At 39.0% G+C, this 27,002-nt stretch overlaps 1 protein-coding gene across 3 annotated transcripts in view; it reads right to left on the minus strand.

Moving 5' to 3' along the window:
* UCHL5 (ubiquitin C-terminal hydrolase L5) overlaps positions 1-27,002 on the minus strand; it is a 47,167-nt gene that overhangs the window by 19,114 nt on the left and 1,051 nt on the right. For 2 of the 3 annotated variants that reach the window (XM_055419923.2, XM_055419924.2), the window contains exons 2-3: positions 16,970-17,033; positions 14,898-15,003 (exon numbers count right to left, since the gene is read on the minus strand). In XM_055419923.2, coding sequence (XP_055275898.1) covers positions 14,898-15,003; positions 16,970-17,033 — 170 coding nt within the window. Of the gene's footprint in view, positions 1-12,581; positions 12,709-14,897; positions 15,004-16,969; positions 17,034-27,002 lie in introns of those variants that run through there. The other variant, XM_088845552.1, reaches the window with a different exon arrangement.

The following is a 27,002-nucleotide window of genomic DNA, read 5'->3' on the forward strand; positions in this document are numbered from 1 at the left end:
GAAGGTTCTGAACCCCATGTCAGGCTTCCCAGCCTAGGAATCCGACAGAGGAACTGGGAATCCCCAGAGAATCTGACCTTGAAGGCCAGCAGGATTTGATTACAAGATTTTCACAGGCTAGGGGAAACAGAGACTCCAGTCTTGGAGGGCACAAACAAAACCTTGTGTGTGCCCAGACTCAGGAAAGGAGCAGTGACTCCACGGGATACTGAACCAAAACTACCTGCTAGTGCTGAAGGGTCTCCTGTGGAGGTGTGGGTTGGCAGGGGCTCACCACAGGGACGGGGGTACTGGCAGCAGCAGTCTGGGAAGGTTCCCTTTGGCGTAAACCCTCATGGAGGTCGCCATTAACTGGACCATAGAGCGCACAGACCAGAGGGCTGGGTTGCCTCAGGCCAAAACAACTACCACGGAGGGAATCCACTTGGATTAAAGTTTACTGAGCAAGGCCCTGCCCACCAGAGCAAGAGCCAGTTTTTACCACCACCAGTCCCTCCCATCAAGAAGCTAACACAATCCCTTTAGCCTCCTCAATCAGAGGGCAGAAGAGAGAAGAACCACAATCCCACCTGTAACTAAAACAAAAGCCACATTACAGAAAGTAACTGAACTGAACTGAATCTGCATGAAAAAGCAGAAAGTTATGTCCCTGTTGAAGGGACAAGATAAAACCCCAGAAAAACAACTAAGAGGAGACAGGCAATGTTCCAGAAAAAGAATTCAGAATAATTATACTGAAGATGATTCAGGATCTCAGAAAAATAATGGAGGCAAAGATTGAGAAAATTCAAGAACTGTTTACCAAAGACCTAGAAGAACTAAAGAACAAACCAACAGAGATGAATAATACACTGGAAGGAATCAACAGCAGAAGAACCGAGACAGAAGAACAGATAAATGACCGGAAGGACAGAATGGTGGAAATCACTGCCGCAAAACAGAATATAGAAAAAAAAAGAATGAAAACAAATGAAGACAGCCTAAGAGACCTCTGGGACAACATTAAATGCACCAATGTTTGCATTATAGGGGTCCCAGAAGAAGAAGAGAGAGAGAAAGGACATGAGGAAATATGTGAAGAGATGATAGTTGAAAACTTACTTCCTTAACACGCGAAAGAAAATAGTTGACCAAGTCCAGGAAGCACAGAGAATCTCAGGCAGGATAAACCCAAGAAGGAATACACGGAGACACACAGTAATCAAACGGACAAAAATTAAAGACAGAGACAAAATATTAAAAGCAACAAGGGAAAAACGACAAATAACCTACAAGGGAAACTCCCATCAGGTTATCAGCTGATTTCTCAGTAGAAATTCTACAAGCCAGAAGGGAATGGCATGATATGTTTAAAGTGATGAAAAGGAAGAACCTACAACCAAGAATACTCTACCCAGCAAGACTCTTCTTCAGATTTGATGGTGAAATCAAAAGTTTTCCAGACAAGTAAAAGTTAAGAGAATTCAGCACCACCAAACCAGCTTCACAACAAATGCTAAAGGAACTTCTCCAGGTAGGAAAACAAGAGAAGGAAAAGACCTACCTATAAGCCCCAAACAATTAAGAAAACAGCAACAGGATCATACATATTGATAATTATCTTAAATGTAAATGGATTAAATGCACCAACCAAAAGACAGATTGGCTTAGGAGATGAAAACATGTGCATGCATGTACTTCCACTTATCTTATCACTCTGCTTGATCCCCCAAATTGTATGTAACTATTTTATATAGTTAGGTTAACCATGTTCCCATTATAGCTTGCAATTGCAATTACCTTTTATTTTTTGTCTAGTATTGATCATGAAAACTGATAAACATCTTTTACTACTACTGTGATTATGCAACTATTACTTAAAACCATTATATCATGACTTGTCAACAGAAAAATAATAGAACTCTATATCACCAAAGCTACCATTTAATAGAAAAACCTGTAATCACACTTTTGAAAATCCAGATGCATAACACAATTATCTTGGAATTTTTTGAAAAATACAGTTGCCTAGGTATTACATTTTTTTTTTTTTGCCAGAGCCTCAGATGTTTCTAATGAGCAGTCATGTTTCAAAACAACTGAACTATATGAGGATCTTTCACTTTTATCTAGCTTGTTTCACTTTTTCTATTTCAAATTCAGTGTTCCCATTTCATTTAGTTTATGTTTTCCAATTTCTCCATCTCTTTTTTCTTTTTGTGTTCTTTCTCAAACACAGTAGAAATGTTTTTGTATATATATACATAAATAATAAGTATATATATTTTAGAAAACTTACAAATTTTTGCATAACTAAAAAATTTATGACATTTTGATTCCACTTAATTGACAGTATGAATAGAATGCTAGATTTCTAATTAAAAAAAATAGATATGCAGCAAGCAACAAAGGCTTACTATATAGCATAAGGAACTATAGTCAATATTTTGTAATAACCTATAATAGAAAATACTTTCAAAAATAATATACGTGTATATGTATAACTGAATCACACACAAAAAAAGGAGTCTACTTTTTGAAATTTAGTAATGTTTATCTTTATGCCAGTTTTTCTAAATGTCCTATGGAAATCTAATAACAACGAATGAGATATACGAGATACAAAATTTTAAATATATTTGTGTAGGATATAAGATCAATATAAATTAAGCAAAAAAACTATTATATTTAAATTATTAATGACATCATTCAAGATGCTCCTATTCTTATTTTTTCTGCACTAGATAAAATATTCTCAGAAAAATGTTAACATGTCTCACTATGATTACATACATTTTTCTATGTATGTATTTTTCTGATTTTTGCTCTATGTATCTTTTTTCTTTGTTGTTAGCTGTCTAATGGTTCATGATTTCTATCTTCTTTGTAAATTTTACTTTTTAGCATTAAAAATATTCATCTTTGTTTCATTTAAAAATAAATAAAAAATTTTTTAAAAAGCAGAGACATCACTTTGCCAACAAAGGTCTATCTAGTCAAAGCTATGGTTTTTCCATTAGTCATGTACAGGTGTGAGAACTGGACTATAAAGAAGACTGAGCACAGAAGAACTGATGCTTTCAAACTGTGGTGTTGGAGAAGACTCTTGAGAGTCCCCTGGACACCAAGCAGATCAAACCAGTCAATCCTGAAGGAAATCAACCCTGAATATTCATCGAAGGACTGACGCTGAGGCTGAAGCTCCAATACTTTGGCCACCTGACGTGAAGAGCCAACTCACTGGAAAAGACCCTGATGCTGGGAAAGGTTGAGGGTAGGAGAAGGGGATGACAGAGGATGAGATGGTTGGATGGTATCACCAACTCAATGGACATGAGTTTCAGCAAACTCCAGGAGATAGTGAAGGACAGGTAGGCCTGGCTGCAGTCCATGGGGTTGCAAAGAGTTGGACATGACTTAGTGGCTGAACAACAAAAAAGTAGTCAAGAGAAAAAAAGATTAAAGATGAAACTAGGTTCCTAAAGGGGAGGCAATTATATAAGATAAATGTACTACTTATTCAGAATTTAGAAATATAAAACATGAAAAAGAGATGAATAGAAAAACAAAATAATAAATGAAGAAATTATCTTGGACTGGAGTTTCTAAGATTTCTCTATGAATGTGAAATTTTAAGAGAGCACTGAAGCATAGCAGAACCTAGAGAACAGAGAAGGGAATTAACAAATTACGAGGAGCTGTTTGATGCAATAAGTATATTGGTCTGCCTGTATTAGTATGCTTATAGTCAGAGTACGGGGTCATTAACGATCTACTAAATCAGTATTGACAAGCAATTAGGAGCTTACCCTAGGAGTAAGATATTTTAAATAGGAAATAGCAGTAAAATGATTCAGAAAGGTTTGGTTTAATACAATTTACAGGAGGGATTGAAAATGGCTAAAAACAAACAAGATCCACTGGGTTGCTACCCTAATGCTGCTGCTGCTGCTGCTGCTAAGTCACTTCAGTCGTGTCTGACTCTGTGCAACCCCACAGACAGCAGCCCACCAGGCTCCTCCGTCCCTGGGATTCTCCAGGCAAGAATACTGGAGTGGGTTGCCATTTCCTCCTCCAATGCACGCATGCACGCTAAGTCGCTTCAGTCGTGTCTGACTCTGTGCAACCCTGTAAGACAGCAGCTCACCAGGCTCCTCCATCCACAGGGTTCTCCATGCAAGAATACTGGAGTGGGTTGCCATTTCCTTCTCCAACCCTAATGATCATGGTTGTTTAGTCACTAAGCCATGTCTTACTCTTTTGTGACTCCATGGACTGTAGCCTGCCAACCTCCTCTGTCCATGGGATTTCCAGGCAAAAATACTGGAGTGGGTTGCCATTTTCTTCTCCAGGCACTCTTCCTTACCCAGAAATCAAACCCATGTCTCCAGCACTGGCAGGCAGATTTTATACCACTGAGACACCAGGGAAGCCCCACCTTAATAACAGTATGAAATAATAAAGGGCAATAGGTTAATGGAACAAACAAAACCAGGATCACCCAAATGTGCAAGTCAGAACTCAAGGTGTCAGGTAAACAACTAAGAAGAAGGTTAAAACAAAATAAGGGTATACTAATAACAACCATACAAAACAATTTTGTAAACTTAAACTAAAATGGAGAAATTAAAAAAAAAATCTTACAAGAACTAAGTCAAGAAAAAATAAGTAGCTCAAATAAGTCTTTTAACTAGCACATGGATACAGTAGTTAAAAATACATTTACAAAGAAAATACCAGGCACAGATGATTTCATAGGCCAATTCTACCAAAATTTGAAGAAACAGACCATTTAAATTTTATACAAATTCTTCAGGACAACTACAAAAAAGAAGAAATTTCAACCCAATTCATGAAATAAGCACAGCCCTAATACTAAAACTAGCCAAAGTCATTGTAAGAAAGGAAAATTAAGGCCCATTTCATTCAAAAATATAGATGTAAAAAAAAAAAACTCTAAATAAATATTGAATTAAATTCAACAGTGGATAAAAAGAGAATATATCATGACCAACTGGGCTTACCTTAGATATGAAAGAATGATTTAATATTAGAAAAATTCATAAATGTAACTAATCATATTAACCTATTAAGAGGGAAAATACAAATGATCATGTTAATAGATGCAGAAAAGAACTTGAAAAAACTTTGTCCTTTCATAATTCCATAAACTTAGTCCTTACTAAATTATTAAAAGAATGGCCTCCTTACCCCCAAAAAAAATATTAAGGAAAAAAAAAATCTGAAATGGTAAAAGCATTCCCTCTAAAATCACAATGACTTTACTGGAGGTTTAAACCAGGCAATAAGATAGGAAAAATAAACTAGAGACACAGGGATTCAAAATAAGGAAATAAAAGTGGTATTATTTGATATAGTAATTTAGATAGAAACACTTCTCTCAAACCAACAAATAACAGAGATAACAGTTGAGGAAGATGGCTAAATATAATATTAAGACATAAAAATTATCTTTTATACTAGCAGCAAACATCTAGAAAATGCAATTGAAGAAAAGATGATTTACAACAGAGATATCAAGGAATTAAAATAACTAACAAAAAATGTAAAAGACCTTTATCAAGAATATTATGCAACATATTAAAGATAATAAACGCTTAAAAGCACATCTAAAAGTACATAAATAAAAGGTCTAAATAGAGAAACATATTGTTTGTGACTTAATATCATGAAGATATAAATTCTCCCCAAGTTGATATATATAGTCAATGTTATTCAAGTCAAAATTCCAATAGAAGTTTTCATACAGTTTGATAAGATGATTGAAATTTATATGAAGAGCACAGGGTCAAGAATAGGAAGGATATTTCCAAAAAAGAGCAGGTAGGGGAGACATGACCTATTAGATATAAGAAGTTACAAAGAAGTGAAAAGAATTAAGTCAGGGTGGTACTGGCACAGAGACAGACAAAGTGATCAGTACAACTCAGGAAACACACACACATGTATGGAATACATATTCGACAGGGGTGGTATGTCATACAAATAAGGAAATATGGATGTTCAAAAAAAGGGTGATCATGTGGGAAAAAGGTAAAACTGAAACCCTACCTCACATGATATACCAAAATCCAATTCCTGATGAATTGTGGACACAGATATCAAAAATTAAAACTTAAATGCATAGGTAAATATCTCATAACTTCAGATAGATAACAATTTATTAAATAAGATACAAAAAGCACAGGCTCTAAAATACAAATTTCCATCATCAAAAAACACCCATAAAAAGTAAAACAATAAAGTACCAATTTGGAAAAGCAGTATCATGAATATATAAACAATGCTTATAAATCAAAAAGAAAAGTACATTAATCCTACAGAAAAGTAACTTAAGACTTTCACGGAAGAAGCACATATGCCACTAGGCATCAAGACCCTTTCAACACGATTAGTGACCAGTGAGATGTAAACTCAGACCACGAAGAAGTACCATTTTAGAATGAGCTGGCTGGCAAAATCAAAGAGGTCTAACAATACCACATATTGGATTATGTGGCTACACAGTAACTCAGATATTGCTAGTACAGGTATAAACTGGAGCCTCTACTTCAGAAAGCACTTTGATATTTCCTCCTAAAGTTATACATTTACCTATCAGATGAAGTAGTATGGTACTTCTGGTTACACATCAGGAGAAATTCACACATATACAATAGATGTACAAAAATAAGTAGAGCTGCACAATTCAGAGTGATGCAAATGAAAACTGAAACACTAATTTATGAAGAGGAAACAATTATTTAAGTTTCCCAGGTGGCTCGGTAGTAAAGAATCTCCCTGCCAATGCAGGAGCCATGGGTTCCATCCCTGGATCAGGAAGATCCCCTGGAGGAGGAAATGGAAACCCACTCCAGTATTCTTCCCTGGGAAATCCCATGGACAGAGGAGCCTGGTGGGTTACACAGTCCAAGAGGTCACAAAAGAGTCCGACAGGATTCAGTGATTAAACAACAGCAAACAACTGCTTACTCTTCATGCATGTTCATGCAATCACTATGTTACACCATGCAAAATAAGTTGGATATATCTTAATAATATAGTATTAATCCAAAAAGTCAGTCCCCTGTAACTATTAATAAACACACAGAACATGATTCTTTTTATAAAGTTAAAATTTTATACATACGCAGCCGTTTCAGGATTAGAAAAAATACAGAAAGTAGAAAGCAAGGAAATGAGATACAGAATTCAACACGCAGGTTACTCAGATGAGGGGAGGAAGAAGGAAAGTCACGTTGGGGACACAGGGAATGACAGATGGTAGGTTTACTTGGGCAGGTTTACTACGGTGAGTTCTAAAGTGCTTACTAGTTATAGTGAGTTCTAAAGTGCTTACTAGTTATAAAGTATGTCATCAACCAGGGATAAACATAATTCCATTTTGTGTACTGGAAGGCCAATTTTTTAAAAAGGAGAAAAAAGCACAGGCATGATCATTGACTGATATGCTCTCTTCCACAGTCACTCCCAATCGTTACACATTGAAGGTGCTAGTTACTTTCTCTCTTGAGTATTACTCAAATCTGTTCACATCTATCCCTACTAGGAGTGTTACCTACTCTGGCATGGACTTCTGCAGAAGTCTATTAACTGCTATGTCATCTCATACCCTATACCACTCCTTCCTCAAACACATTCCCCACACTGCAGCCAAGGTGATCTCTTCTAAATGAAAATCTAATCATATCACACTTCCTAAAACACCTCAGTGGTGTTGGAGAAGACTCTTGAGAGTCCCTTGGACTGCAAGGAGATCCAACCAGTCCATTCTAAAGGAGATCAATCCTGGGTGTTCATTGGAAGGACTGATGCTAAAGCTGAAACTGCAATACTTTGGCCACCTCATGCGACGAGTTGACTCACTGGAAAGGACTCTGATGCTGGGAAAGGTTGGGGGCGGGAGGAGAAGGGGACGACGGAGAATGAGATGGCTGGATGGCATCACCAACTCTGTGGACTTGAGTTTGAGTGAACTCCGGGAGTTGGTGATGGACAGGGAGGCCTGGCGTTTTGTGATTCATGGGGTGGCGGAGAGTCGGACACGACTGAGTGACTGAACTGAACCGAACCGAACCGAACCGAACCTTCTACTGCTCTTAGGATACAGACAAAGGGCTCAAGCATGACCCGACTCTGTCGGCACCCTGGCAGGAAGCAGGGAGTCAGTCTCTAATATCCACCTTCTCCCTCTTCCATAACAAAGGACTCACATATATCTGGGTCCATATTCACCTGGAATGAAGAAAGCTCCCCACTCTCCTCTGACACTGAGTACAGTCATGTGACTGAGTTCTAGCCAAAGAGAAGAAAGCAGGCGGCACAGGCAAATTCTAGAAAACGTCCGTCAAAAAGGAGTGTGCTTCCTCTCCTACCGTCGAGAATGTGGAGTTGAGAAGAAACAGCTGAAACTCCAACTATCATCTCAGACCAAGAAGTAACTCTGGAATAGAAAGAAAGCACATACAAAGGAACAAAAGCAAAAGAGCCTGCCACCCTGCTGGCTTTGACAGTGGATGGGAAAGAGACGAACCTGTCTTTCTTATAAACCGTTGCTTCTCTACAGTTGATCATACTAAACCCTGACTCACGCGCTGCTTGTATCTCTTGCCACCCTGCCCGTGTTCTCTCTAGTCCAGCTGCACTGGCCTTCTTCCAGTACACGCTGCTAGTCCTGCTCCTTTCTACCATACAGCTGTAGTAATCTGGGATGAGCCTCAACTTCCTTCCCCCACTTAATACGTTCTTAACTGAAAGAGATGGGAATACCAGACCACCTGACCTGCCTCTTGAGAAACCTGTATGCAGGTCAGAAAGCAACAGTTAGAACTGGACATGGAACAATAGATTGGTTCCAAATAGGAAAAGGAGTACGTCAAGGTTGTATACTGTCACCCTGTTTATTTAACTTATATGCAGAGTACATCATGAGGAACGCTGGGCTGGAAGAAGCACAAGTTGGAATCATGATTGCAGGGAGAAATATCTATAACCTCAGATATACAGATGACACTACCCTTATGGCAGAAAGTGAAGAGGAACTCAGGGGCCTCCTGATGAAAGTGAAAGAGGAGAGTGAAAAGGTTGGCTTGAAGCTCAACATTCAGAAAACAAAGATCATGGCATCTGGTCCCATCACTTCATGGGAAATAGATGGGGAAACAGTGGAAACAGTGTCAGACTTTATTTTTTTGGGTTCCAAAATCACTGCAGATGCTGACTGCAGCCAGGAAATTAAAAGACGCTTACTCATTGGAAGGAAAGTTATGACCAACCTTGATAGCATATTAAAAAGCAGAGACATTATTTTGCCAACCAAGGTCCGTCAAGGCTATGGTTTCTCCCGTGGTCATGTATGGATGTGAGAGTTGTACTGTGAAGAAAGCTGATCGCCAAAGAATTGATGCTTTTGAACTGTGGTGCTGGAGAAGACTCTTGAGAGTCCTTTGGACTGCAAGGAAATCCAACCAGTCCATTCTAAAGGAGATCAATCCTGGGTGTTCATTGGAAGGCCTGATGCTAAAGCTGAAACTCCAATACTTTGGCCACCTCATGCGAAGAGTTGACTCACTGGAAAAGACTCTGATGTTGGGAAGGATTGGGGTGGGAGGAGACGGGGACGACAGAGAATGAGATGGCTGGATGGCATCACCGACTCGATGGACATGAGTTTGATTGAGCTCCGTGAGTTGGTGATGGACAGAGAGGCCTGGCGTGCTGCGATTCATGGGGTTGCAAAGAGTCGGACACGACTGAGCAACTGAACTGAATTGAACCTTTAGATTTCAGCTGAATTGTCACTTACTCAGAGAAGCTTTCTCAGATCTCCCTGAAAGGTCAGTCCCATTTTCATGTGTGTAGTGAAGAATTGAGCCTCGCCCGAAGAGAAACCTGGCCTTGGCCCTTGGCTCCTGGGAGCCATGCCTCTAAGCTCCTGAAGAGCCGTGCCTGGTTAAAGTGTCTGTGTTCACTTGGGGGTTGGGCACCACACAGACAGTCTCACAATGTGACTGGGGTGGGCTCTGGATCAACAGCTCAGCCTTCATGTGGCTGGAGACTGAGGGCAAATAAAAACTGGATACCAGGAATCAGCTGAGATGGCCTGAACGCTGTGCACTTTGTCACGATCACTGCCAGTGAAGCTGGTGCTGTCGGTGACTCCCCTGGGAGAAGACAACCAGAAGCAGGGTACAGAGACCGCTCCTGGACTCTGACCAGGTGTCTCTTCACATGGCTGAGTTTAATGTGTCCTCTGACTGTAATAAACTCATCATGTGACTAAAACATAGCTTATCACATAACTTATGGTGAGGTCTATGACGCTAACAAATTACAGAACCTGAGGACGGTCTTGGGGACTCCCCAAACTGGCAAGTGTCAGAAAGGAAAGTGGACTGAAGACCCAAAACTCTGCAGTTAGTGTCCAAAGTGAGTGCGGTCTTAATAGATTATTTTCAAACTTCACAAGATGGTTCACTCCATGCAGCATTTATTTCCATTATAGTTTTTCATTTCACTGCTTAACCAATCTCCTCCACTAAACTCTAAACACCTTCGAGGGCAGGGATCCTGACTGTTGCTTGTTTCCCAAGCACCTGTCACATTGTCTGGCACATTGCAGACATGCAACCGATCTTTCCTGAAAGACTGAACAGGCAGAGTCACATACACACCCAATACCACCACAGCATGACCTTAACAATACATCAAACAGACCTCAGCTTCTCATCGGTGAAATAGTAACAAGACAACAATGTTTTGCAGAGAAGTATTATCAAAAAGGTCATTCCTGGATCCTTAGACACAAATTATAATTACCAGAAGATAATTTCTCAATATTTTGTTAATCAATGACCCACACACCTGCATACTTCCAATTATGCATATGATTAGCATAAGACAGGCAGTAACATTCTCTAAATTGATGTGATTCCATACAGAAATAACAAAACTATATATTTAGTTAATCGATGTGACCTTATCACAAATATATAAAATTTTAATTATATTTTTCAAATGTCTGAAAATATTCCTCAGAGTCCAGATTAGAAATCATTACTATAAGCTCGTGAAGCCTAGAACCAAGGATTATATATTAGGTAATATATACTAAAAAGTTCCAACACAGGCTCATAGGATTCATACCCTGAAGGAACTGATATTAATGTTGAATTACTGACCAGAAACTGTTGGCACAGTACAGAATAGAAAGTATGACATAATTAGGAAATCACTAACCTGGAATATTGGTAAACATGGCAGTAATAATATAATACAAATAAAACATTAAATTATAGTAAGGCAGAAATGCAATACAGAACTAGAAAAATATCACAGAGCTCCAGCAAGTATAAATGCATAATCTAGTAACATTTTTTATCTTTATAGAGGTCTTTCTTATACCTTAAAAAAAAACACCTAGGCCTCTACAAGTCAGACATCATTAGTGTTTTAGTGTTAGTGAATTCCAGTGCTCTTTAATTATGATATTCTTCTACATTTACTGGATATTGACCATGTGCCAGGAAGTATACATGAAAACAAAATACCTGACTCCTGGGTTTACAATTTAGTATGGAAGAAATGTAATTAAATAATAGACACACACACAGAAAAACATCTTGAAAAATATAAATTGTTTTAAGTGGTTATCTCTGGAGTAGGGATTTTAAGGGTCTTTATTTTCTACATCACACAACTGTTATGCTTACATTTTTGTATAATGGGTACAGAGTCTCATATACCTTTAAAAAATAACAAAAACGTTCTTAAAAATTAGAAAAATCACTTGAAGGATGAAACTATCTGTCCCCTACTTCTTCTGTACTATCTAGAATATCACACACTATGATTATAATTATATTATTATAATTATTGTAGTACAATGGTACTTCTATAAATACAAAATATTACAACTCATAAATGGATTATTTGCATTTCATTAGAAGAATCTCAAAATGTATATCCTTAATAAGTGAGTTAAAAAATTACAGGACACTTATACTAAGAAGGATGATAGAGGATGAGATGGTTGGATGGCATCACCGACTCACTGGACATGAGTTTGGGTAAACTCCGGAGTTGGTGATGGACAGGGAAACCTGGCGTGCTGTGATTCACAGGGTCGCAAAGAGTCGGACACGACTGAGTGACTGAACTGACCAAACTAAGCTTTTAAAAGAAGTGGTGTGATATGGGATGGACTTCGAGGCAGCAGTGCCTCAGTTTGCACCCAGCTCTGCCACTGACTAGCCTCATAACTTGGGCAAGTTTCTTAATCTCTCTGGGACTCAGTTTCCACATCTGTGAAGCTGTAAATCCACATAGGGTTGTTGTGAGGATCAGTTACTACAGGTAAATTAATAATAAAAAAGAAGATATATATAAGTATCTAATAAACCTTCAATATGTTATCTAATACTGTTATGTGCACTGAAATGGAACAAAAGTAAATTTTAAGTGAAAAAAGAAGCAAAATACTTTGCACAACAGTCCAACTTCAGTTAAAAAAATGATAATAAGAATGTGTCAACAGATAGATAGAAAATGTGGGAGGAAGTACAGAATGTGAAACCACAAACCTGGGCTTTAGACCTGGGTTTAAATTCTGGATCCACCATGTACTAGTTGTGGGACCTCAGCCAAGTAAATTTTTCTAGGCCTCAATTTCTTCATCTGTGAAATGAGGATAACAACCTCACAGGGCTGCTGCAAGGATTAAATAAATAATATAGTCTAAAGCACAATATCTAGCACACAACAGGAATGGTAAATATTGGCTTCCATTGGTACTGTTATCATGACAGTAATAACAAATCAAAGAGACATGCCTGTCTTACCCACCATTATACCCCTAGTATCTAAAATAAAGTCCAGCACAAAGGAAGTGCTCAACAACTATTTGATGATTAAATGAATGAGTCAAACTGTTGGGAGGGATTAGTAGACAGGTGTATATTCACTCATCATGACATTTCTGTAACTTAAATACTTTAACTACACAATGATAAAATAAAGTTTTTCCAATCCTTGAAGTAAACCAAGAAAATTATAATTTCTCTAAAAACACTCAGTTCTTAAAAGTAGGGAGGAAAACAAAGAAGTAATAAAAGAAGAGGAAAAAGAAAAACAAGTTACTAACTGGAATAGGAAACATCTGGTTAAAAGGGCAGTAATGAGAATTAGCAGTTTTATTGTTTCCACCTTTCTAAAGGTTTAACAGTTTATCTTAATCTTTTGAGTCTTAGAAAGAAATGCTATTTTCAAATGCAATCATCTTTAACTTAGATTTTATATATGAATCAAACCTCTTTCAGCATTCTCTTTTCCAGCTTTTCCAAACAATGAACTCTAAAATATGTAGGCATCTAATAATGTGGCTTAAATGTTTACTGTATACATTAGAACAGCAGTTCTCAAAATGGGATACATGGACCCCTGGGAACTCCTAAGACCATTTGCAAGGGATTTTTGAGCTCAAAATTGTCTCCATAACAATTCCAGGACAGTCTTTGGTTTTCCCCTGCTTTCATATTTGCACTGCAGCACAAAAGCAATCGTGGGTAACACTGCTGGCATTTTATTAACATACCTAGGCAGTGACACTAAATTCTTTCACTGACACATAGGTATAATTCTAAAAACTAACAAAACAAAAACCAGTGTTTACTGAAGAACGTCTTTGATAAAGCAGTAAAAATTATTTTTATTTCATTTTGACCTCAGGGTACAATTCTTTAATATTTGCTGAGTGAAACAGGAAATACAAATAAAGCACTTCTACCATAAACCAAAATATGCCAGTCGATTCCAAGAAAGGCACTCTTGCTACTGTTTGAACTGTCAGCTAAGTTTTCTGCAGGAACATCGTTTTTACTTGAAAGGACATATGGCAGATAAATACAGTTTTTCAGACTGTATCTGGCAGATATTTTCTTGAAATATGTGAATTGAGTCTGTCACTTCAAGGAAAACACCTGATGATATTTGGTATCCTTGATAAAATCTGAACTTTCAAGTGAAAATTAGAATTTTCTAAGACTTAGATTCACCACTGTGAGTTTAAAAGTTTCATGATACTTAACAATTTTTCTGATGATACAGATGATGATATTAATAAATGTGACTTGTTATAATGTGTATAATTGTATGTACTAACGTTTACAAAATCAAAATTAGTCAGTAAATTTTCAAAATGATCAATGCACAATGTTATCAGATGCTGCATGAGTAAAAAAAGATTCTTTTGAAGAGCAAGATAAACCTAAGGATTTTAATAAAACGAAGTACAAAGTTTACTAATATGAGTTCAGATTTCACATTAAAACCAATCTCTAGAAGAGGGACATTTTTGGAGTTTTGATATGCTATCAAAGAATATCCATAATTTTCTAGAAAAGAAATGAACATACTCCTCCCTCCTCAACTATATACAAGTGTGAAACTAAATTTTCTTAATATATTTCAACCGAAAACAAGACAAAACAAAAATATTGCAATAGACTGAATAAAGCTGATAGGAGAAGCCAGCTGTGTGCTATTAACCCAGACATTAAAGAGGTTTACAAAAATGTAAAGCAATGCAGTCTTTTCACTACTCTTTTGCTTTGGTAAATATACAAAAGTTTTATTTAAAAAATGTTATCATTTACAGAATTTACTCTTTTAAATCAATTAATAAATATTTTAGATATCTCAGTTTAAAATCTAAATGATAAATATTAATAAGTAAAATTCAAATAAAGAAGATCTTTGGGGATCTCAATAATTTTAAGAATGTTAAGGAATCCTAAGACCAAGAAACTAGAGAACTGCTACACTAGAGACACACAGGTGGAAAAGAATCCTGTTTATAAAAAGCGTTGCTCTTGAGACTTCAGAGTGTCCAAGGACCATACCTGCTTGGCAAAAAAGATTGTGTCCAGTCTAGAGTCCTGAACCACAGAGCCTGCTGGTTCTTCTCCTGGCTGCCACTTGAAAAGAAAAATCAACCCATGAACTGGCCTACAAAATAAAATACAAATTAGTGACACCAAACCCTGCTTCCTATATGTGCTATGCTTAGTCACTCAGTCATGTCCAACTCTTTGTGACCCCACAGACTGCAGCCTACCAAGTTTCTTTGTCCATGGGGATTCTCCAGGCATGCCCACTCCAGGATCCAGTAGACATTCCCAACCCAGGGATGAAACCCAGGTCTCCCACACTGAGGGAAGATTCTTCACTTCCTATAAAACGTTGTCAATATATTTTGTCATTTACTTAAGAAATACAGTGCAAATGAAGTAAATGTGAGAAAATTTTTTACGATTTCTATTTCTACTTATCGGAGAAGTCAATGGCAACCCACTCCAGTACTCTTGCCTGGAAAATCCCATGGATGGAGGAGCCTGGTAGGCTGCAGTCCATGGGGTTGCTAAGAGTTGGACATGACTGAGCGACTTCACTTTCACTTTTCACTTTCATGCATTGGAGAAGGAAATGGCAACCCACTCCAGTGTTCTTGCCTTGAGAATCCCAGGGATGGGGGAGCCTGGTGGGCTGCCGTCTATGGGGTCGCACAGAGTTGGACACGACTGAAGCGACTTAGCAGCAGCAGCATTGCTACTCATAGTTACTAGAATGTTGTCCAACATAAGGGTAACAAAACTTAAAATTACATCAATTAAAATGGAATTATAATGAAAGGTATATTCTTAAATCTGTGGATTATTCAGTTCTACCTTTTATCACCCTCACTTAAAAATAGAACGAACACTGCAAAACTAGAAGTTGTTAGCTCTAGGGTGAATTCCAATATACAGGAACAAAGTTCATGCAGGATGCTTACAGATAAATCAGCTGATGGTATATATACTGCAAACTATGTAATTATTGGATGGATGCTGCATCTCACACATAATAAATTTACCCACTTCCCTAAAATGGTTGTTACCACTGAACAATTAAATCACCACGTGAGGAGTCTCTCCAGTCTTTCTCCACTACCTTCCACACAACAAGTTCTTTCCTATTCCGCAAAGACAGGTTAAATGATACACTTTTAATTAACCTTCCCTGATCATCCTCTTACTCCATCTAAAATGATTGTTCCTTTTGTGGGGAAGGAGAAAATGGGGAGGACGGAGTTAAACTATTTCCTTATTAGAGATATTAAAAGCATATCCCTAGAGTCCCCATTCCAGGACTCTAAGAATGCTCCCCACATTGAAAACTCCTCTAGCCTTCCATCTGTAATACAGGGTTGGTGCTTGTGGACACAGAGGCTTCAGGGTTAGGGAGAGACTCAGACAAGTGACTCCACTAAGAAGGACGGGGTAAGAGGAAGGTACTTTCGGGCATCAACATTCGGAATCTGAACTGAAACCTCCCCAAGAGGCAATGTAATAATGTAGGGAAAAAAAGTTCTGAATTATTATCAATATATTGGGTTAGCCAAATACATTATCTATTAAATACAGTTTTGTAGACTGACCTATTATTCATGTATTTTGTGTTTGTGTTAAAATGTGTTCCATGTTCTAACACTATTGATCTATAAAGTGAATGTTGCTAAAAAAAAAAAAGTTGATCAATCAGTACTTTGTTGATATGGAATTACACAGACCTAGTTTTGAATCCCTTGTGAATTACTTATCTATGAACATCGGGTTCTTGGTTATAAAATAGGAATAATATCGACCTTTTTTTGTTTTTGAAAGTCGCTCAGTCATGTCCAACTCTTTGCGACTCAGACTACACAGTCCATGGAATTCTCTAGGCCAGAATACTAGAGTGGGTAGCCTTTCCCTTCTCCATGGCATCTTCCCAACCCAGGGATCGAACCAGGGTCTCCTGCATTGCAGGCGGATTCTTTACCAACTGAGCTATGAGGGAAGCCCCTTACACAGTTGAAAAAAATAAAGGAGATAACATGCTTAAGTTTGCTTAAGTATAGACATATTTTTAACATAATTTAAAATCTACTTACTTTAATTTTTCAAAATTCTCGGGCTCTAAACTCCATATTTCTTCTACTTGGGCGCCTCGGCAACCTGAAATAAATTATTTCTTCAGAAGACAAAACAATGCATTTTCCCCTTCACCATTAAATAAAATACCAACGGAAAGAAATGCACATTTAGGGGCAATACAACACAACAAATTAAAATGGCAACACTAATCAAGTTCACAGTCAAATCCTAGCCCTTTCTTTATTATTTTCTAATTATTTACAAAGGGAGTATGTCACTTCAACAACTTTAGAAACCTTCCCCATTTATTTTCACTGAAGCACCACCCATGACTGCCCCCTCTGAGTCTCTATCTCTGGCTCCTCCTCATCCAGCCTCTTGACTCAGCTGCTGTTTCCACAATTCTGCCCGTGGCCCTCCTTCTGCCTTACTGTCCACTTGACCCCTAACGTGGTAAAACGTTAAATACCACTGAACAGTGACTTTCAGACCACATATTCAGTTCTGATCCCTTTCCAAAATTCCAATGGTATACATTTTAAAATACAAATTACTATACAAATTAAATTAAAATTTTATACTATACAAATTAAAATTTTAATTTAATGTCAACTACATCAGAGTCCCCCAATAGTTCTCAACCAAGATAATCCCCCTCTCCCTCACGGAACATTTCAAAACGTCTGAAGACATTTTTACTGCAACTATTGTCACTTGGGGGGACGGGTAGCATCTAGTAGGTAGAAGTCAGAGATACTGAACATCCTACACTGCACAGGATGGCACCCCAAAACAAATAATTACCTGGCCCAAAGTGTCAAAACAAAATGAATTATCAAACTCAAAGTGTCTAATCCTGACAAGGCAAGAGGACCAAGGTGGAGAATACAGCTCATGTGGTTCATATCATGGTAATGGTTAAAACGTGGCCTCCAAACCGCCAGGGTCTGAACCCTGCCTCCAATACCACTGAACTTCTCGCCCCCCATACTCACAGAGCTGTTGTGAGGAATAAAGGAGAGTACTTATTACCTTGTAAGATAACTTATTATGAATGACATACATTCAATACAGTGCCTTCATACACTTTATGGAGAAGGAAATGGCAACCCACTCCAGTACTCTTGCCTGGAAAATTCCATGGACAGAGGAGCCTGGTGGGCTTAACAGTCCATGGGGTCACATCAGACACGACTGAGTAATACGACTTTCACACACTTTTCAGTTCAGTTCAGTTCAGTCGCTCAGTCGTGTCCGACTCTTAGCGACCCCATGAACCACAGCACGCCAGGCCTCCCTGTCCATCACCAACTCCCGGAGTTCACTCAAACTCATGTCCATCGAGTCTGTCAGGTAGAAGTATTATCAAAAGAGAAAAAAACAAAAACAAAAAAAACAGCCATATTTACCAGTAACTTCAATGGGTAAAGTGCTTTAAATGGATTTTCTCTAATTCCTACAAAGCAAGTATTATGTGAAAGAGGCTTAGGGATAGTAGGTGTCTTGCCTAAATTCACTACAACTAACATATGCCAAAAAATTAATTAAAACACGTCTGGTTCCAAAGTCTGGACATTTTTCTAATACTCCAGATTATTTTACAGTCAGAGCTGGAGAAGCCTTTAGACCAACTGCAAAAATGAGTGGTTTAAAAAAAAAAAATTGGAACAACCAACTCTGTGACTTTGGGCATTTATACCATTTACTACCACAATTTGCTCTGTTCAGCGAATATCTATTAGCACCCACTCAGGTATTAAAGTTACAGGTACGAGGAGAGTTACTATGTTACTTGTGTGTGTGTGCTTAGTCACTCTATTGTGTCTGACTCTTTGTGACCCCATGGACTGTAGCCCATTAGGCTCCTCTGTCCACAGAGATTCTCCAGGCAAGATTATTGGAGTGGGTAGCCTATCCCTTCTCCAGGGGACTTTCCTGACCCCGGAATCAAACCGGGGTCTCCTGCATTGCAGGTAGGTTCTTTACCAGCTGAGCTACCAGGGAAGCCCCATGTTTTTTCTAGTAGAGAAGAACTAGAAACAACCCACATGTGTAAAACAGTTTGCTAGATGTCCACATAATTAAGCTGGGGGAAAAAACACCTTACAAAACTGAACCTATAATTATACAAGTATCAAGAAAGGGCAGGGCACTGATGCAACTGTTAACACTGGTTATGCTACTGGAAATCTACCGTAAAAAGACCAAACATTAAAACATTGCACATATCACACAAAAAGACAGCGACAAAAGTCACTGAATTAAGAGTCCTAAAATCCTTTGCAAAGGTATAATTTCAAGTGGTGGCATTGTTTAAATAACCTTATGTTAGACACATACACATCTTTGTAAAAGGAAAACACAGTACTCAATTTGATGTATAAGGAGATAGATGTTTCTAATCTATCTAATAATAATATCTAATAATCCCCTTGTGAAAAAGTAAGAGTGTTAGTCATTCAGTCGTGTCCAACTCTTTGCATCCCCATAGACTATAGCCCAAAGGCTCCTCTGTCCATTGAATTCTCCTGGCAAGAATATTGCAGTAGGTTTCCATTCCCTTTTCCAGGGGATCTTCCCAAGTCAGAGATCGAACCAGGGTCTCCTGCATTGCAGGTAGATTCTTTACCATCTGAGCCACCAGAGAAGCCCCATAATCCCTTTATGTACATTCAATTTCAAATAATGCAGGTTATAATGGAAATAAAAATAAGCAATGATTCAAGAGGCCTGGGTTGTAATCCTAGCAATGCCTTTAAGTTCTCTGCCTTTAGCAAGAAAATGTCTTTGAGCCTCACTTTCCTCAAGTTTAAAATAAGAATACTACTTGATTCATGAGAATACTACCTGCTTCATCCAATCCACAAAATTCTCTAGTGAGGTATACATTCTCAAATACCAAGCACAAAGAATCACCATGCTGACTTCTCTAATATTTATTAAGTAAAATGTTGAGTGGGAGTTGAGCTTTAAAAAGTTAATGAATTGCTGGTATTTAACAAATACATTCAGCACTCTGTATCCATAGGTTCTGTATGCGTGATTCAACCAAACACAGGTTGAAAATATATGCCAAGCATGGTATCAGACCCTAACAAGGACAGAAAATAATAAACTACTTTAACAATATTTAAAAACTTCAACCTGGGGTTTTCCCAATGGCTCAGCAGTAAAGAATCCGCCTGCAAGTGCAGGAGATGCAAGACACAGGTTCGATCCCCAGGTTGGGAAGATCCCCTGGAGAAGGAAATGGCAAACCACTCCAGTATTCTTGCCTGAACAATCCCACGGACAGAGAAGCCTGATGGGCTACAGTTCATGGGGTGGCAGAGAGTGGGACATAATGAGCACACACAGACACATATAAGAACTTCAACCTAGTAGGAAACAAATATATATGACTCAAAGACTATGTAGTCTGCATACTTTGCATATGAGAGGTACATGGGCTGCGTTCTGCAAGTTAAGAGGTAGCAGACGATCATTGCAGGTCAGAAAAAAACTTTAAAGAACAGCTAACCTAGGCCTTAAATAAGATAACCAAATAATCTGCCATTCAAACCAGAACACTGCTTTTATCGAATTGATTTTACTTAATAAAGCATTGAATAAATTTTTAATTAAATTCATTAAACTGTTTAAAAATATTTATATATTGACAAACACATTTGTACTATAGTGCTGGTGGCTCCATAACTAATTCTAAAAATAATTTTCTTAATAATATACCTGGAGTCTTTCTCCCCAAGAAAAATACTCTGGGTAAGCACTCCCAAACTGTTGTGCGTGCTCAGTTGTGTCTCTTTGTGACTCCATGGACTGCAGCCTGTGAGGCTTCTCTGTCCATGGGATTTCTCAGGCAAGAATACTGGAGTGGGTTGCCATTTCCTACTTCAAGGCATCTTCCCGACCCAGGGATTGAACCAGAATCTCTTGTGTTGCCTGAATTAGCAGGTGGATTCTTTAACACTAAGCCACTATCAGTGACTTAAATTTAAGTGACTGCTAGGGAAAGGTTGGGGGCGGGAGGAGAAGGGGACGACCGAGAATGAGATGGCTGGATGGCATCACCGACTCTGTGGACATGAGTTTGAGTGTACTCCGGGAGTTGGTGATGGACAGGGAGGCCTGGCGTGCTGTGATTCATGGGGTCGCGGAGAGTCGGACACGACTGAGCGACTGAACTGAACTGAACTGAGGGATGGTATCTTTCAACAAGCAGCTTGGACACATTGATTGCCAACGCCATGACCATATAAACAGCTCCACCAGAAGCAGCAGGCATGGCTCCAGCTTCTGCACCTCCCACGAAAAACAGCCCCAGGTATCTTTCCCAATCCCATTTTCAGTTATTACATGGCACAGACAAATGCCATTCAACTGGTGATGTGACAAAATAGGGAAAACTATATGGTCAACTCTTAGGCAATCTCTCCGAAAAGGACTAAACTCAGTTATTGAAAATGAACAAGGAGCCAAGTTGGATGCACTATTAACATATACCCCTCTGGTAGCTCAGTTGGTAAAGAATCCACCTGTAATGCAGGAGACCCTGGTTCGATACCTGGGTCAGGAAGATCTACTGGAGAAGGGATAGGCTGCTGCTGCTGCTGCTAAGTCACTTCAGTCGTGTCTGACTGTGTGACCCCACAGACGGAAGCCCACCAGGCTCCCCCGTCCCTGGGATTCTCCAGGCAAGAACACTGGAGTGGGTCGCCATTTCCTTCTCCAATGTGTGAAAGTGAAGTCGCTCAGTCGTGTCCGACCCTTAGCGACCCCACGGACTGCAGCCTACCAGGCTCCTCCATCCATGGGATATTCTAGGCAATAGTACTGGAGTGGCTTGCCATTGCCTTCTCCGAGAGAAAGGCTACTACTCCAGTATTCTTGGGCTTCCCTTGTGGCTCAGCTGGTAAAGAATCTGCCTGCAATTCAGGAGATCTGGGTTCTACCCCTGGGTTGGGAAGATCCCCTGGAGAAGGGAAAGGCTACCCACTCCAGTATTGTGTCCTAGAGAATTCCACGGACTGTATAGTCCATGGGGTCGCAAAGATCGGACACAACTGAGCAACTTTCACTTTCACTCATAAGAAGGTGCCTTTTTGGAGGTCCCAAAGATTGAAATCAACACTCACTTCCAAGTGTACCACATGCACACTCAACTGTTCTTTTATTTCTTGTGTAAATGCCAGGCATTAACTCACCTCTCTCCCCACAATAACGGATGTGCACCTTATGAGTGTTTGAAACAGACCTCCGTGTAAAGGAAACACCACACTGGCCCTGAATCCCTCAGATATACCTCAACTCATGGGCCAGAGTTGCAAATGATGGAATTGTTTTAGACTTCTTCCCTGCAGACCCAGGTAGGGTCTGTGTGATAACTCATACATACTGTTACGCCTGATTTAATGCCTTAAGCCAAGAGGAAAGGTCAATACAAAAATCTGAGAAAGTCACCTGGCTTCCTAACATAAACACCCCAAGGGATAAACAGATCCGATACCAGTCCTACAGGTCCAGTCAGATTAATCAGAGTAGGTTACGGAATGGCATATTTGGTATAGTAAGAAAGGATTAGAATGGCATATTTGATATAGTAAGAAAGGATCGGAATGGCATATTTGGTATAGTAAGAAAGGATCAGAATAGCATATTTGGTATAGTAAGAAAGGATCGGAATGGTATATTTGGTATAATAAGAAAGGATTTTATTGGGAGACAATTCGCAATCAATTTCTACTGTTACTGCTTGTCTTCTGAGAGAAATTTCGAGATTTGTTCAGAACTGTCTTTTCAAGAATGTCAAAAGAGTAAACAGACTTGAAGGTCAGGGATAGTACCTCCCTGTGGGGCAGAGAGAAGATTGATCTGCTGTCTATAATATCATCTCCCTAGAGTCAAAAGTTGAGCAAGTTTGCAAGCAGACTCTAAAGCAGAGGCTCCCAAATGTCAGGGGAGCCTGTCGGTCTCAGCTCTGACAGAAACTCGTGCCTGTGGTGTTATCTTCACTCCTGTGGTCTGCTTCATTGACTATGCCAAAGCCTTTGACTGTGTGGATCACAATAAACTGTGGAACATTCTGAAAGAGATGGGAATCCCAGACCACCTGACCTGCCTCTTGAGAAACCTGTATGCAGGTCAGGAAGCAACAGTCAGAACTGTACATGGAACAACAGACTGGTTCCAAATAGGAAAAGGAGTATGTCAAGGCTGTATATTGTCACCTTGCTTATTTAACTTATATGCAGAGTACATCATGAGGAACGCTGGGCTGGAAGAAGCACAAGCTGGAATCAAGATTGCTGGGAGAAATATCAATAACCTCAGATATGCAGATGACACTACCCTTATGGCAGAAAGTGAAGAGGAACTCAAAAGCCTCTTGATGAAAGTGAAAGAGGAGAGTGAAAAGGTTGGCTTGAAGCTCAACATTCGGAAAACGAAGATCATGGCATCTGGTCCCATCACTTCAAGGGAAATAGATGGAAAAAACAGTGGAAACAGTATCAGACTTTATTTTTGTGGGCTCCAAAATCACTGCAGATGCTGACTGCAGCCATGAAATTAAAAGACGCTTGCTCCTTGGAAGGAAAGTTATGACCAACCTTGATAGTATATTAAAAAGCAGAGACATTACTTTGCAAACCAAGGTCCGTCTAGTCAAGGCTATGGTTTTTCCCGTGGTCATGTATGGATGTGAGAGTTGGACTGTGAAGAAAGCTGATCGCCGAAGAATTGATGCTTTTGAACTGTGGTGTTGGAGAAGACTCTTGAGAGTCCCTTGGACTGCAAGGAGATCCAACCAGTCCATTCTAAAGGAGATCAATCCTGGGTGTTCACTGGAAGGACTGATGCTAAAGCTGAAACTCCAATACTTTGGCCACCTCATGCGACGAGTTGACTCACTGGAAAAGACTCTGATGCTGGGAAAGGTTGGGGGTGGGAGGCGAAGGGGACAACAGAGAATGAGATGGCTGGATGGCATCACTGACTCTGTGGACATGGGTTTGAGTGAACTCCGGGAGTTGGTGATGGACAGGGAGGCCTGGCGAGCTGTGATTCATGGGGTCACGGAGAGTTGGACACGACTGAGCGACTGAACTGAACTGAACTGAGCTGATGGACTCGAAGAATAAGGACACCAATGCAAACACGAATCTCCTGCTGACTACCATGCCATGAATAATACTATTATTTACCTCTAAAGTTGAAACTCTCTATCAGCATCTATAAAATAGTGGCAGGCTCATTTGTTGGCTGGCAAGTAGGCTAAAACCTAACACTTTGTAATTCTTAACAGATGCTGGATTTTTGTCCAATGTCTTTTGCAATTATTGAGATAATCTAATAGTATTGTTTTTCTTATTTAATATGGTGAATTACGTTGAATCCCAAATGTTAAATAAACCCTGAATTCCTGGGATAAACCCCTCTCATTCATGACATACTGTCTATTTAATATATTATTGGATTTGATTTGCTAATACTTTGGTTAGAATGTTTGTGTCTATGTTGACAATAGATACGGGTCTGCAGTTTCCTTTTCTTACAATGCCTTTGTCTGGTTTTGGTGTTAAAATTAATGCTGACCTTCATAAAATGAGATGAGGAGTACTTCTTCTCCAAAGTCTTGGGAGAAGCCTGTGAAGAAATGGTCTTACTTACTCCTTAAATATTTGCAAGAATTTACTAGTGATGACATTTTGGCTAGTGTTTTTCATGTGGGAAAATTTTAAATTACAATTTCAGTTTTTTTAAAACACATAAGGCTACACTGTTTATCAGTTACTTCTTGAGTGAGCTTTGGTAATTTGTGTCTGAAGAAATTTGTACACGTCAGCTAAGTTGTCAAATTTATTTGCATAAGTATTTATTAGAATATTCACTTATCCTTTTAATATCTATAGAATCTATAATGATGTCATCTCTCTTATTCCTGGATATTCATCATTTTTCTCCTCTCCTTTCTTCCCATCAGTCTGACTAGAGGTTTATCCATTTTACTGATCTTTGAGACAACAGCTTTTGGTTTCATTGACTTTCTCCACCATTTTTCTCTTTTCTGTTTTACTAACTTCACCCTGATCTCTATTATTTCCTTTTATCTGCTTACTATAGGTTTACTCTGCCCTTCTTTTTCTAGTTTATTGAAGGGAAAGCTGGGGTCATTGATTTGCTGTACTAAATCCAGTCCCTGATACTCTATCCTGGCTAGAAGCAGAAATTTACAGCTTCTATTTTTAATTGGTAGACAATCATAATTTGTTTTACTCAATTTATTAATTATGTATGCACTGTATTAAATAAAAATATAGTTCTGCTCATCAGTTTCTCAATACAAGAACTTTGTTTTACCCTGATGATATATTCCACCAGAATTTTTAATTATATAATCAATGAACTCACATATAATGTCCCCTTCAGTGAAGAAACTTAAAACTACAGTACCACCTACAAAACAATAAGACGTGTCACTTTTGAAAGAATAAACTTTCAAAAGCTTTTTAAAATCCATGACGTGATGAGGGGAAAAAAGACAGAAATAAACTTTTGTCTCTTCGAAGCAGCTGATAACTTCCATCATTTAACTTTTGGCAAAGGTCTCCCGCTAATTGAGCCAATCAATTAGTAACTATCGCGTCACCTTTCACAAGGGCCGGTACAGGAGGTGCAGTTCCTCATCAGTATCTTATACATGACTTTACTTAAATCACTTTCAATTCCAAGCTTTTTGCACATATGAAAGTGAAGCAACAGCTATCAATAGAATGAACTAACTTCAAGCAAATTTGCCTGGTACAACATTTTTTAAGGTTAACTTTAATATGTCATAATAGTTAAGGTTTTGAAGGTAAAAGTTCATGGTTAAACCTGTACACATTTCAAATTGAGTGTATGTCCAAAGTTGAACCTATTTCCTTCAAGTCTACTCTTCTCTTTTACTTCACCAGTCTCCTAAGCTAGATTGAGGGCAGGAGAAGGTGACGACAGAGGGTAAGATGGTTGCATGGCATCACCGACTCAATGGACATGGGTTTGGGTGGACTCCAGGAGTTGGTGATGGACAGGGATGCCTGGTGTGCTGCGGCTCAAGGGGTCGCAAAGAGTCAGACAAGACTGAGTGAGTGAACTGAACTGAAGCTAGAGACTAAAGTCATTATCACCTTTCCCCCTTTATCCCACCAGTTAACTGTCCTGTGGACTTAAAGCCAAAATTATTGACTACCTCCTCTCCAAATCACTACTTCATACTGAGCTCATCTTCTCAGATTCTGACCATCTTAAGAGTTTTCTAGTCTCTCACTTCATTCCATTCCAGTGTACTGCACACTACATGCAGTTAATGTTTTTAAATTATAAAAATGTCATTTCAGCATTGAAATATCTGACAGTTTAATCCCTGGGGATTACAGGCCAATCCACACAACACAGCATGGCACACAAATGGGCCTCAGTTTATCTTTTCAGTTTGGGATTCAAATACTCCTCTAATCTGTTACACTGTTTTAGTCACTTCCCCAGCCCCTTCCCTGGGCTTCCCTGGTGGCGCTGGTGGTAAAGAACTGAGGTAATGGACAGGATTGAGCAGTTGTTCCCTAAGTCATATACTTTAATATCACTACTGTTTATGCCTTTCCTTCTGCCTGTGTTCTTCCAGGACTTGTGTGTCAATACTCTTAAGGCAGCAGTTAATACGCCATATTATATATTGCTTGTCAGTTCTTCAGAACAGCAGCCCTGCTTTATTCACACTAAAAATACCGAAACCCTACCAATGTGTCTGAGATATACAGTAGGTAAACAATATATGCGTGATAAATGGTACTTCAAATAGCTATGTACAACAAACAGTGGGCTTCCTGGTGGCTCAGTGGGAAAAGAACCTGCCTGCAATGCAGGAGACACAGGAGAAAAGGGTTCAATTCCTGGATCGGGAAGATGCCCTGGAGGAGGGCATGGCAACCCACTCCAGTATCCCAGCCTGGAGAATCTCGTGGACAGAGGAGCCTGGCAGACTACAGTCCATGTGGTCACAAAGAGTAGGAC

Source organism: Moschus berezovskii, chromosome 17, assembly GCF_049115385.1.
Source record: "Moschus berezovskii isolate FMDL1 chromosome 17, NW_MosBer_1.0, whole genome shotgun sequence".
NCBI classification, from domain to species: Eukaryota; Metazoa; Chordata; class Mammalia; order Artiodactyla; family Moschidae; genus Moschus; species Moschus berezovskii.